At 53.9% G+C, this 12,997-nt stretch overlaps 1 protein-coding gene across 1 annotated transcript in view; it reads left to right on the top strand.

Moving 5' to 3' along the window:
• The window catches only part of LOC111154447 (protein tyrosine phosphatase, receptor type N2), a 650,145-nt gene that overhangs the window by 195,886 nt on the left and 441,262 nt on the right, over positions 1 to 12,997 (top strand). The window contains exon 6 of the mRNA XM_022514054.1: positions 2,804 to 3,164. Within this exon, the coding sequence (XP_022369762.1) occupies positions 2,804 to 3,164 (361 nt within the window). The remainder of the gene's footprint in view (positions 1 to 2,803; positions 3,165 to 12,997) is intronic.

The following is a 12,997-nucleotide window of genomic DNA, read 5'->3' as shown; positions in this document are numbered from 1 at the left end:
GGACGGTGTGAAGAATTAAGGTACCACATGCAGCCACGCCGTGTGCGGGGAATTGGCCGATTTGGGTACTCTCAGGCGCTAACCGTGGTTGCCAGGTCGGTCCCAACAGTCGTTCAGCATTATTTTAGGGAACCTGACGTCATTGGTTTGTTGAATTCAGGCTTAAAACCTTCAGAGTGGGGAGCGGCTTCTGCGCAGTTCCATCTGGGGACGTCCCACCGCGTCGAGGACAGGGAGTGTCCGAGAAGGCCGAGTGAGTGACCGCGGTGGGAGCGCCCGTGCCAGCCTGATCACCGTTCCCGATGGACGGCTTAGAGGCTACACACCTCGTCAGAGCGACACTCACGGGGATTGTGAGGTCGGAGTTGGGATTCAGACCCAGGCAGCCTTGCCCCAGAATCCAGCCTCGTCCTCCAGCCCTGTCCTGCAAGACGTGACGCCACCAACAGGAAGCCACTGCTAGATCCGCGTGTTGCTGGTCTCCCAGCGGCCTGGCTCCGAGTTGCTGGCTGGCCCCTTCCCTGGGCCCCAGCGAGCTCCCCGGAGGCCCCATCGTGCTGGCTATCATTTACAGAGGACCTGGTGTGACTTGTCAAAACGATGTTTTCTATTATTTCTGCAGTTTGCCTACTGAAATGCTATTTTTCCCTCTTCACCTTGATTTGGTTCACAGGAGAAACAGACCCCAGAGACCGTTGATCGCCGTCTTCAGCGCAGGTGACGCTCAGCGGGGATGTCCTGCGCGCTGTGTTCCCCCGGGTTTGTCCCAGAGCTCTCCGGTTCAGCCGCAACTAAAGCCCTTTGAGTAGAAGCTCTGTGAGGCTGAATTCGTAGCCAAGAGAGGAGAGATGCTGCCAGGCACATGACTGAGGCGCAGGGACGCTCGCCGCCGCCTCAGCGCTGTGACCTGACCGGGTGTTCGGGGACGGTCTTTCCGAGCCGGAGTTCAGGCTGAGCTTAACCTTGACCCTTCGGCCCAGTTTGTGGGAAACCGCTGGGGGCTCTTCGCCTGGTAGCACTGTATTGTTCTGCCCCTTTGTCTAATGAATCTTACTTTTTTCTAAAGGAGAAGCCGTTGGTTTCTGCTGGTGCTTGGAGAGCATGACACAACTGGGATGACAACTAAGATGATGCTGTTTTAGAAATAAAGGCAATCTTAGAGACAATGTCCCGTGTCCTCCTTTGACAGAAAATGGAGTCTCAAAACGTCAACAGATTTGCCCAAGTTCATATGTGAGCAAAATAACTAGAACCCATACTAACCCCAGTTTTCTCACTTCTAACTCGCCACACCAAAGTCTATCCTGAAAGGCTGCAGCCCGGTATTTTTGAAAATAGCCAAGCTTGGGAGTCTGAGCCAGTCGTCTTCACTTCAGGGACGCTTACATCTTACCTAGATCCCAAGGTCTACTCCCCACTAACTCAACACTGACCCCGTGCCCCAAGTGAGGTGCATTTAGAAAACATGATGGGCAAGATTTGAAGAATTTACAGTCCACGCACCTGTTCCATACCATGAAGGCAGCTCTGGACGAGCCTCCAGGACAGCTGAAGTTTTCTGGGAACCTCCATGTTGGAAATTTCCGTGAAAGTTTGATGGTCCCACAGTCAGAAGTAGAACATTGAACTTCTCAACCTTTTTGTAACTGTTCCGGGTGGAGGACGGCTGGGCCTTGACTTGTCCAGAGGCAGCACAGTCTGATGAGAGCACACGCTCCTGGGAAAGTGGACCGAGAGAGTGCGGAGGACATGCGGGAGGGGGCTCAGGGAGCTGGTGTGACCTAGAAGGGTTAGAAGAGTGACCCCGGCAGCTCTACTGTTGCAGAATGTTGCTGTTAAAGGAGTAGGAGAGAGGGATTTCAGCGGTCGGTAGAGAGAGCTGCAGTGAACTGACTGTGAGACGGGGCAGGAGGAGCTTCTGCTGGCCACAGTGTCGCAGCCACAGAGCGTCCTCGCGCACCGATAAGCTCCAGTGCGGGTGACAGAACCGGAAAGACGGTTCTCCGCGTCGTTGACCGGCGGGGAAGTGCACGTCGCGGCCTCAGCGAGCTGCCGCGGGCCCGGTGGCTGGAGGGAAACAGCGGGCGAAGAGGAGGAAGAGAAACGGGTCCTCTCCCCGGCGGGGGGCACGTGAGCGGTGCGGCCGCGTCGGACAGCGTCCCGGCAAGTCGCGAGCGTGGGTCCCCACCCCTGGCGCTGTCCCGGACGGCGTCCGAGAGAACTGGAAACGCGGCCCCAAGAAACTTGCCCAGACTGTTCCTCGCGGCGTAATGGCCCCAGAGGTCCGCCGACCGACGAACCCAATGTGGGCGTTCGTCAGGGCGAGGTGTTTGGCGGCGGGAGGGAGGCAGCCCCGGACGCCGCGTCCCTGCTCCTCCAGCACGGCGCTCTGGGCAGGAGGCACGAGGCCATGTGCTCAACGAGTCCCCCGATGGGACTCGTCCCGGACGGACGACTCCGCAGAGTCGGGAGTGGACCGGCGGCGGCGAGGGCTGGGGGAGGGGCTGAGTGCGAGGTTTGTTCCGGGGGGAGCCCGGTGTGCTGGAAGGACGGACGGCGGGGATGTTTGGCTCTGGACGTGCGGGAACCGCGGGCCGAGTGTTGGGGCTGTGCGACTCCCGTCTGGAAAGCGGCAGCTCGGGTGTGGGAACCCGTGGGCGAGTGTGGTCTGTTGGTGCCGGGAAATTCAGGCGCGCCCCGTGGCAGATGGCGGGAGCTGCGGTCCTTGAGCACTGGGAGCCGGTGCCCTTCCGAGTGGCTAACGTGGACGCTCACCTGCTGTGTTTGCTCCCGGCCCCTGCAGGTTGAGGACCCCCGCGCCCACGGCGTGCTGACCTTCACCGCGCAGACGGCTGCTCTGACCTACGCTCCTGGGCCCTGGGCTGAGCGCCCCGGGAGCCGCCCTTTGGGGACCCGCGGCCTGCTGCAGCCTGATGAGCTCAGCCCCAAGGTGGATGGCGGCGCTGAAAGGCAGAGCCCGGTCGCCGCGCTGGTCACCGCTGTGGCTCGGAAGCCCCCCGCGCCCCACAGGGAGGACGACCCCGGGCCTCAAAACCGCCTGCGCGGACCTTGGAAAACAGCGAGGGTCCTCTCGGCCCCAGCAGTCCTCCGGAAATGGTCTCTGCCTCCAGGAGACCCCGAGGACCCCCCAGCCGTGGGCGATGGTAAGTCGGCACCCCCAACAGCCCCCCGTGGTCTTGTTGCTTCTGTCTTTCTGGATCCTGCCCAGGGCCAACCCCTTGCACTCTGCCCGTCCTGAGTAGTTGGTGGCCGGTAGCGCTGCCCCGGGTCAAGGCTGCAGCGGTGCGGCGTGAGGAATGGCCTCCAGCACCCTCCTGGCCTCCTGCCGCTGTGGGAGAGAAGCAGGTCATCGTCAGGCCCCGCAGCAAAGGGCTCTTCTGGGGGTGGCGAGAGCCGAGGGTGTGTGGGCCCCGCCCGCAGCATCTGTCACGTTACGTCACTGATGAAGGTGCTGAACCAGGCTGGGGACGTTAGCAGATCTGGCCCCCAAACCGTGCTGGCCACGGAACATTTGGAAAATGGAACATGAAGGCTTTTGCTTTTGGTGTATGTCACCCCTCAGCACTTCAAACCCGGGGCCACCTCACGGAGTTACGGTGGTTGGCCTCTCCCCAAAATCCCAGTGACACTAACGCTACACAGTGCCGTGAGGGTGCCTGTGTGCCTCGAAGTGACTGGCTCTCACGCTGCTCCTTTGGAGTCTCCCGCGGGTCGTGGCCCTGCTGTGGCCGCCCCAGGGAGACGGGGTATGGACAGCCCCTCCTCTGCTGGGTGAAGGGGGCTCTGGGGCGTCTGTCTTCTAAGACATCAAATATCAAGGGAGACTCTGATAAAATGTGACTTCTTCTTTGAAGATATACAAATAATAAAATTGAGCAGATAGCGGGTTTCTACAAAAATGGACCAAGAATCACATTAACATCACCGTCTTTCTGTGAGTGACGCCTTAATTGGATTTGCTCTGACAGTCTTCTTTTCTCCGTGCTGCTGCTTTTCAGCTAAGAAGGTCTCTGTTCTCTCTCTCTCTCGGCCCACAAAGCCATTATGGCACCTTCTAAATGGAAGGAAGAGAAGTTATAATTAGCGGGAGGCCCGGTGCTTTCTTCTCCGTCCTGGCGCAGAGGGAGAGCTGTGAGAGAGCAGACTGTGCACTTGCCTACGGATTGTTTGCCCATAAATACACCATTGTGCGGTGGCCCTCTCCACGGGCGGCTACCGCGGCAGGAGCGCCGCGCCCTCCGCTGGGGGCTGTCGCTCCCCCTTCAGACCGCGCTGTGCTCTCAGAAACCCCTCTTGCTGGCCCATAATTACAGACTCCATCAGAGGCCTTTGTCTGCTGATGGGGCTTTCACATCATCCTTCCACTTCCCGTCTCCCGTGGCTCCATGTCCCCCACACCTGGGCCGTAAACACACCACGGACGGCCACGCCCACCACCCAGCCCCGGAGCAGGGGCCTCTGCTCCCTCCGCTGGCCCCTCTCCGTGGCGCTGAGCACCCACGAGCTTGTGCTGCGCTCACGCGATGGCAGGTGTCCCCTCTCTGTAACACGGCTTCCCTGCTGCTGTTCTCCTCTCCCACAACTTAAAAAATCCCACCTGTCAACATCTGTCAATGGCCTCTGCCCTAGTCACTGGACATAGGAAGCCCATACCGGAGGGACTTTACAGCCATCAGAGAGCCAGGTGTGTTCGCAGAACCTGACGCACTCGGGGGTCCGCTCCTGCTCGGAAGGGCTTCCTGCCTCCCCCTCCCTGGGGACCGGCCCTTCGTCTCGACACCCCGAGGTGCAGATCCCTGGGAACGTCCTCTTGGAAGAAGCTCTTCCGTCTGCAACGACCCTTATCAGCCGTGCACTCTGTCTGGCGTTTTCTCCTGTGCTAACTGCCATGTCGGTGTCTTCTCACACATGCCGTCTTCCCAGCTGCACGTAACGCTTAAAAAGAAGCACGTGAGACGTCAGCCACAGAATAGACCGAGTGCCATAGGGGACCTTTGTGCGCTGCGTCTCAGGCTCCGCGGAAGGCGGCTCCCATCCTCGAGGACGCCGTCCGCCTAGTCTCAGAGCCGTATGGCTGCAGCACGGGGACACCCGCCCTCAACGGGCTCACCCGCGTGGGAATTAATGTAATGTCTCGGTACCGCTGTCTGATCAGCGTGCGCCTCTCCTAGTGGTCGCAGACTTTCCTTAGGATTTCTTTTCTTTTAAGCAGGATCCAAAGAAGAGCCCTTAAAGGGGCGGCCTTGTCTGCGTGAACTCGCATAAGCGCTTTCCCCCTTCTTCTTCCTTTTCTCACAACATTTTAGAAAATGAATTCACTTGTAACGGTTTTTATATTCTGGATTTTGCTGATTATGTCCTGAAGATAACATGTAATTTGTTCCTTTGCTTTGTACTTTCTGTAAACCTGGAGCTATAGGACCTAGACCAAGACTGGACTGTGCAGCTCATGCTCAGGAAGAAGGTTTCCGTCACTGAGACAGTCTGGTCACCCCACACTCTGGTCAGTGAGACAGAGTCTGGTCACCCCACAGTCAGGTCACCGAAGACATAGTCTGGTCACCCCACAGTCAGGTCAACAGAGACAGAGTCGGGTCAACCCGACAGGTCACCAAGACAGAGTCGGGTCACCCCTACAGTCAGGTCACCGAGACAGAGTCAGGTCACCCCACAGTCAGGTCACCAGAGACAGAGTCGAGTCACCCCACAGTCAGGTCACCGAGACAGAGTTGGGTCACCCCACAGTCAGGTCACCGAAGACAGAGTCGGGTCACCCCCACAGTCAGGTCACCAGAGACAGAGTCGAGTCACCCCACAGTCAGATCACCGAGACAGAGGACACCCCACAGTCAGGTCACCGAAGACAGAGTCGGGTCATCCCCACAGTCAGGTCACCAAGACAGAGTCGGGTCACCCCACAGTCAGGTCACCGAAGACAGAGTCGGGTCACCCCCTCAGTCAGGTCACCAAGACAGAGGTCACCCCACAGGTCACCGAAGACAGTCGGGTCACCCCCACAGTCAGATCACCAGAGACAGAGTCGAGTCACCCCACAGTCAGGTCACCGAGACAGAGTCGGGTCACCCCTACAGTCAGGTCACTGAGACAGAGTCGGGTCACCCCACAGTCAGGTCACTGAGACAGAGTCGGGTCACCCCTACAGTCAGGTCACCGAGACAGAGTCAGGTCACCCCACAGTCAGGTCACCGAAGACAGTTTTTGGGTCACCTTCAGGGCTGAAGACAGAGTGGGGGCTCCTAGAAGGCAAATGTATGACGTGTAGATGGGAGGGAACTTACTTTGTTCCTCTGTTGGCTCCTGGACTCTGAAGACGTGACAGTCTTTCAGCTGCAAAGTGTCGCTTTCTCTCTTCATTGTGTGCAGAAGTGCGTGCCCAGTCTCAAGGGCGCAGAGCAGCCAAGGTCACGGGGGGCAGGGGTGTCAGGCAGGGCAGGAGGGGTAAAGATTTCTCTTCTTACATTTTAATGAAAAGGAATGAGAGAAGACCAACTTTCCTCTAAATTTGCAGGCCGGGGCTTCCTGAAAATAACTTTGCGACTCTGCACTACTGGGGTTCAATTAGAGTCCGATAACCACCGACACCAGGTGGGTCATTTCCAGCCCCGCCCGAGAGCTGCCCGTGGCGTTGGCCTCACCCCCTGCGGCCCGTGAGGCAGGTGCAGTGCACCGTGAGCACCGAGTCTCTGGGCCGTCGTCCACATAAACCAGGCTCATCGTGGAGGCCACAGGACGCAAGTCCAAGGGAGGCCCGGAGGTGTGGTACGGCCTGGACCGCAGGGATCTCGTGGGTCCGGCGCGCCGCTGCTGGGAAGGGGGACCCTGGGGTCCTGCAGAGCGCCCGGGCCTCCCGTGTGACTCGCCGCGGGGGCCGCCCTAGTGCAGCGTGGGCAAGTGCGCCGTGCGACGCCGCGTTCAGGTCTCACGCACAACCGCAGGAGACCCAGCCGCACACAGCCCCTGAGACTGGTGAGGAAGTCGACCTAAGGGTGCGGCAGGCATGCGTTTGGCGAAAACTGGCAAAGAGCCTCTCTTCTTCGTTTCTTGCTGATCGACAGCGACTCCCTTCAGCGCGCTCTGAGGCCGCGTGTGAGGGCGGCTCGCGGGGAGGCCAGCGCCCAGCAGCCCGTTGGTGGGGAGTCCAAGCCTTGCCGCCCGGCTCTCTGCCTCAGGGACAGTGGCTGCTGGCTGCCCACCAGGACCTGCTCCGGCAACGGTTGCTCCGTACTTTCTGGCTTGGTCTGTGTGCTGTGGGAATCGGTCCGTGGACGATTGTTCGCTTTTTACCAGTTACGGGAAAAGCAATGGTCACTGTGCGAAGCTCGAACATTAGGTGTGGAGAAAGAAGACCTAAGTCAGGTCGGGCTTCCGTCCTGAGGCGACGCACGTGCGCGTCCTCTCCACGCTCGAGGCCTCGTCCGACCAGGCCTCTCACACTGTAGTGCCGCTTGTCCTTCAGTGCACTCGCCAGGCCTCGTGCTTCCTCTCGCCCGAGATGCGACTGCGGCCAAGTCCTGGGAGCGCTGGCGTTCTACATAATAGAGTTCCGTGTCCGCTGATCACATTTAAATTTTTAGAAGTTGTGGTAAGATGCCCATGACCCAAAACTGACCACCTTCACCACTTTAAGAGCACGGTTCAGCGGCGTTAGTTGACATCGTTGTACAACTGTCACCGCCATCTGACCCCAGGACGTTTTCCTCACCCCAAACTGCGACTCTGTCCCTATGACACACTGAGTCCCTGTGTCCCTGCCCTGCCCCGGCCTGCAGCCTCTCTTCTCTGTTTCTGTGGGATGGATGGCTCCAGCGACCTCTCAGGAGTGGAACCGCACAGCATGTGTTCTTTGTGACCACCATTTCTCACTCGGCGTGATGTCACCAGGTTTCTGTGTGCTGTAGCGGGCGTGAGCCTTGCCTCCGTTTTCAGGCTGAGTGAAACGCTTTCGTACAGGTAACACCACACTCTGGGGACAGACGTTTGGGTGCTTCTAGTTTTCAGCTAGTGGGGATGCTGCCGCTATGATATATTTAAATTTCTAAGTTAACTTTTGCATTATCCAACTATGAAATGCGTGTTTTAGAAAGATCTGGATAGTCCAGTGTGTGCCAAGGGAAAGGCCAGAGCTGGTCCTTCGGTGACGGCTGCACGCGTGGATGTGAGCGGCCTCGCCTCCCGTGTGTCCTTCAGATCTCCCGGCCACAACCAGTGATCCACGCACCCGGACGTCCTGTTCTCACAGATGGACCCGGGGTGCAAAGATGCTGGCGCTTTCCCGTTGAGCTTCGGGGAGTCTGGGGGTCCCTCTGTGTCAGTGCATCTGCACCTGCGTCCTTGCTGGAAGACCCAGTGTCATCCTTGTCGCTGCCCCAACGTCCGGTTAATGAGCCTGGAGCTCGTCTCGTTGCACATGCTGTTAGCACTGTGCTGTGTCATCAGTGCGTCTCCGTCACATTCTTGTGGGGTGTGACAGTCTGTATCTGTGCGGACCGTTGCACACTCGAGTCCATTCTCTGCCTGTGCAGCAGATCAGTGTGGACACTCGGGTGCCGGCCCTCCGAGGGGCTGAAGATCCTCACATAACTTTGGGCTCCCCAAACCTTCACTACTGCTAAGAGCTTCTGTCGCCCAGAAGCCTCGCTGCCGGCACAAACGCTGGTCACATGCGCTTCTGTGCTGTGCATCACACAGAATGTGGTGTAAGAACACCGTGAGTGAGAGAAGACATATGCACAGCACCTGTGCTAGAAACAGCCCGCGGGCAGCCGTCTGCCCCGTCCTCAGCTGTGCGGGTCACGGCCGCGGGTCGGCTGCGCGCCAGTTCAGTCTCCGCTGCTCGCTCAGTGTTGCTCTTCCCAGATGACCGCGACTGACGTCCTCATGCGTGAATCTTTCCGGACCGTAGAACCTTGACCATAGTTTTCCCCAGGCTCATTGGTCACTGAGTTTTAACCACACCTAAAGTCACTCTTTTTCCTTTTTTTTTTTTTTTTAAATAAACTGATTTTTGGAATGGTTTTAAATTCACAGCAAAATTAAGAGGAATGTGTAGAGATTTCCCAAATACTTTCTATCCTCACACATGCAACTCCTCCCCCATAAACAGCATCCCCACTGGTGAGTTACACTCGTTCCAGCTGAAGAGCCGGCCTTGACACATCATTAGTGCCACAATTCAGGGTTTAGTTAGGTTTCATTCTTGGTGTTTTACGTTCTGTGGGTTTGCACAAACATACACGGACATGTGTCTATCATGATAGGGTTGTACGAAGTAGCTTCACTGCTCTGAAAGTCCTTCATGCTCCCCCATTCATCCCTCCCCCCCCGACCCTCCAACCACCGATCTCCGTTGTTTTGCCTTTTCCAGAATGTCTTAGAGTTGGAATCGCACAGTGTGTATTTTCATACTGGTCTCTTTCACTTAGCAGTATGCATTTAAGGTGCTTCCATGTCTTTTCATGGCTTGACAGCTCATTTCTTTTTTGCACTGAATAATGTTCCACTCCTGGATGTACAAGAGTTTAATTTATCCATTCACCTGCTGAAGGACATCTTTGTTGCCTCCGAGTTTTGGCAGTTATGAATTAAGCTGCTAGAATATAAACATCCACATTCAGGGGTTTGTGTGGACATACGTTTTCAGCTCCTTTGGGTAAATGCCGAAGAGTGTGGTTGCTACAATTAGGAGTTTGATGTTTGTGTTATACAGTCAGGCTTGTGATACATTTTGAGTTAATTTTTGTGAAGCATGAGGGTCTGTGTCTAGATTTACTTTTTTGCATGTGGATGTCCTGTTGTTCCAGCAACATTTGCTGAAAAGACTGTCTTTGCTCTGTTCTATTGCCTTTCCACATTTGCAAAAGGTCAGTCGACTATTCTTATGGTGGGTCCAGATCTATATGTCTGTCCGTTTACTGGTACCATACTGTCTTGATTTCTGTAGCTTTACAGTAACTCTTGAAATTGAGTAGTGTCTGTCCCCCAAACTTTCTCTTCTCCTTCAATATTGGGTTGGCTCTTCTGGGTCTTTTTCTTCTCCATATAAACTTTAGAATCAGCTTGTCAATATCCACAGAATAACTTGGTGGGATTTTTATTGGGATTGTGTTCAGTTATCGATCTCAAGTTGGGAAGGAATGATGTCTTAACAAGATTGAGTTTTCCTATCCATGAACATGGACTATCTCTCCATTTATTTAGTTCTTTGATTTCTGTTGTTAGCATTTTATACTTTTCTTCATATAGATATTGTAAATATTTTGGCTAAAGTCATTCTTTAAAATCAAGTCTCGGTGATGACAAGTAAATCATATGGAAGCCACCTGAGGGGATGGTCCCTCATGCACAGTTTTCTTAACCGTTACCCAGAACTAATGGCAAATAACATGCAGTGTGTCCACCGGTAGAAGCTCCCAGTCTAATTCTTGCTCACTGAGAACACTCAAGACCAAACCAGACAGGAAATAAAACCTCTAACCAGTGTGTTGGAACTCCTTTTTTATCATCTTGATTTCATACCTTGTGGAGTCTGGACTAGGAAGTAGGAGAACTTAATTCACATTATTGCTCTGCTAACTTTTGGCCTAAGTATTCCATATGCCAGCTTCCCCAGCACACCTTGTTGTTTTTCCTATTCAGATACCTTGCTATTTTATAGGTTGAATGGTCGAGGTAATGAGTGTTCTTCACATACCCCTCCCCCCACCCTGTACTAAAATGGATTCTGTTGTACTGATACGGAATGTTTCCTGGGGTGGGAGTCTGAAGCACTTTCTTTACTAGCTGTGCCGTTTTCTATGTGACTCTTAGCAAGTTTACTCATGAATTCACTCATTTATAGAACACCTGCTGAGCACCAGCTAGTCAAGAGCCTTTCTTACTCTCTTCCCTCAATCAAGATAAGAGTGTTGTGATAAGTGTATTTGGGGCCTCTTCCTGTTTGAACTTCCCGTGATTATGAAGTCCTGCCTTTGCCAACTGTGTTGTTTACTTTCCTATTTATGTTGTGGTGGGAGTCCCAGCCTGGAGATTCATATGGAGCCAAGAGTATACCCTGCAACCGCAATCTCAGGAGGGCACCAAACCAGGACTTTTCATCATCACAATGATAGATTTTAATATTGAAAAACCAGATTCAGGTGCTTCTGTCATACTGGAGAATATATGCCCACATTTGGGGGTCATTTTCACTTGAAAGGAAGCACTTACTGCTTTTTTTGTTTTTGAAAAAAATCCATTCACATTTGAGTGAAGGCCAGTGTTGCTCTAAACCCTTTGGTTAAACAAACAAACAAATAGGACCAAATCGACCATGTAGTCACTGGAGTAAAGAGGCTCCCTCTCAGAGCCTGCCCCATGAGGAGCTGTCGATAAATTGTTCATCCTGGCTTTATGCCCTTCCCTGGGTTTTATGAGCACCTTCTAGAACACAAGGAAGAAGGCAGCCATGTTATCAAAGTACCTCTTCTTTCAGTGAAATTTAGTCTCACATTTGGTGTAAAGTGCCTAAAGCCTTTTATTGTAGCTCATCATATGCTGTGGGGTTAGCAAGTAGTCTACTCTTTCCCAAGGTGGAGGAGAGGCAGGAGCAGGGCAGGGGAATCTCTGGGTATCAGTCTGTGACTTAACACAGCAGGAAAATGGCTCCTCTTGTCTTGCCTTCTGATCCCACCCCGCCTGTCCAGCATCCTTGAAGTGGACACACCTGAATGGGTTGCTCAACTGTGCAGGGAGAGCCTCTGTATATGACCAGGATCCTGACTCTGCATTGCCCAGTCCCATGCCTTCCTTCTTGCCTCAGAGATGGCTGTCCTTGACTTCTACCCCAGCAAAGAGTCACTGTTCAGATTTCAAAGGAACCTGCGGAGTCATCCACTCTGCCCCCACATGACAAGTATGTTTAACAGCATCTTGGGCAGATGAACTTTCAGCCTTCCCTTAAGTACCTGTGACCTCATTGCTTCCCTGGGAGGTCCATTCCACAAGAAGTTTCATGTGTTTTCTAGAAAGTTCTTTACATGGAGTAGTAATGAGTTGAAATCTGCCTCTTTTAGATGGAGGGTGGGTAGGGCACCTAAAGATAACTTACTGCGACCATCGTTCCTGTCACTTTCCACCAGGAAGACCTCCTGGAAGAACACAGAACAAGTGCACTCTCCTTGCTGCCTGCCACCCTCACATACAATGTCATCTTCCTGCCTGCCACATTTCCAACCCAAAAACTCTGGGTTAGTGGAGACCACTGAATCTGGTAATTTGTGTCTTCCAAAGGCATAGAGTGGGTCTTGGGAAAGAGCTGAAGGGTCAGAGGCCTCTTTCCCTGTGAGATGTGAGGATGTCAGTGGCCCCCACACCGTGGAGCTGGGATCTTGAGTCCCCAGGGCTCTGTGGGCAGTGATTGGTTTGCACATGAGCATAAGCTGAGTTCTTAGCTGCAGCTAAATATTAACCATGCACACCTGGTCCTCCACCAGATAGAACTTGGCTACTAAGAGGGAGTTCAAAAGCTCTTGCCATTTAGAGAGTATTTCTATGACTGGGATCCAAATGCTCCACTAGTTTAGCCTATTTGGCTGATGTAGAAAAAAATTCAGTTAATACTCTTGGCCATCTCTGGAAAGTTTTATGTTCTAGGCTGGCATTTGCCCTCCAGCACATGTCCAGGCTACCTCCCCTTGTCACAAGTTGGTCAGTTAACATTATGAGTGTGAGGATTCATATTAATGGGAATTTCAATGAAACATCCTTTAGAAAGCAGTTTGTCAACCCTGCCACCAACTGAAGTGAAAGAATTAATGCCAAACCTAACTTGACTTTTGTTGTTGTTGTTCTTTGTTTCAGTGTTACATGTACTAGAGAGACTGGGTGATGGTGATGTGATGACAATGATGGTGGTGATTGTGATGATGGTGGTGATGGTGATGGTGGTGATGGTGGTGATGGTGATGGTGTGATGGTT

The sequence above is a fragment of the Enhydra lutris genome, unplaced genomic scaffold (assembly GCF_002288905.1).
Source record: "Enhydra lutris kenyoni isolate GAN:26980312 unplaced genomic scaffold, ASM228890v2 scaffoldscaffold37, whole genome shotgun sequence".
NCBI lineage: Eukaryota > Metazoa > Chordata > Mammalia > Carnivora > Mustelidae > Enhydra > Enhydra lutris.
This window is presented reverse-complemented; position numbering and strand designations above follow the sequence as displayed.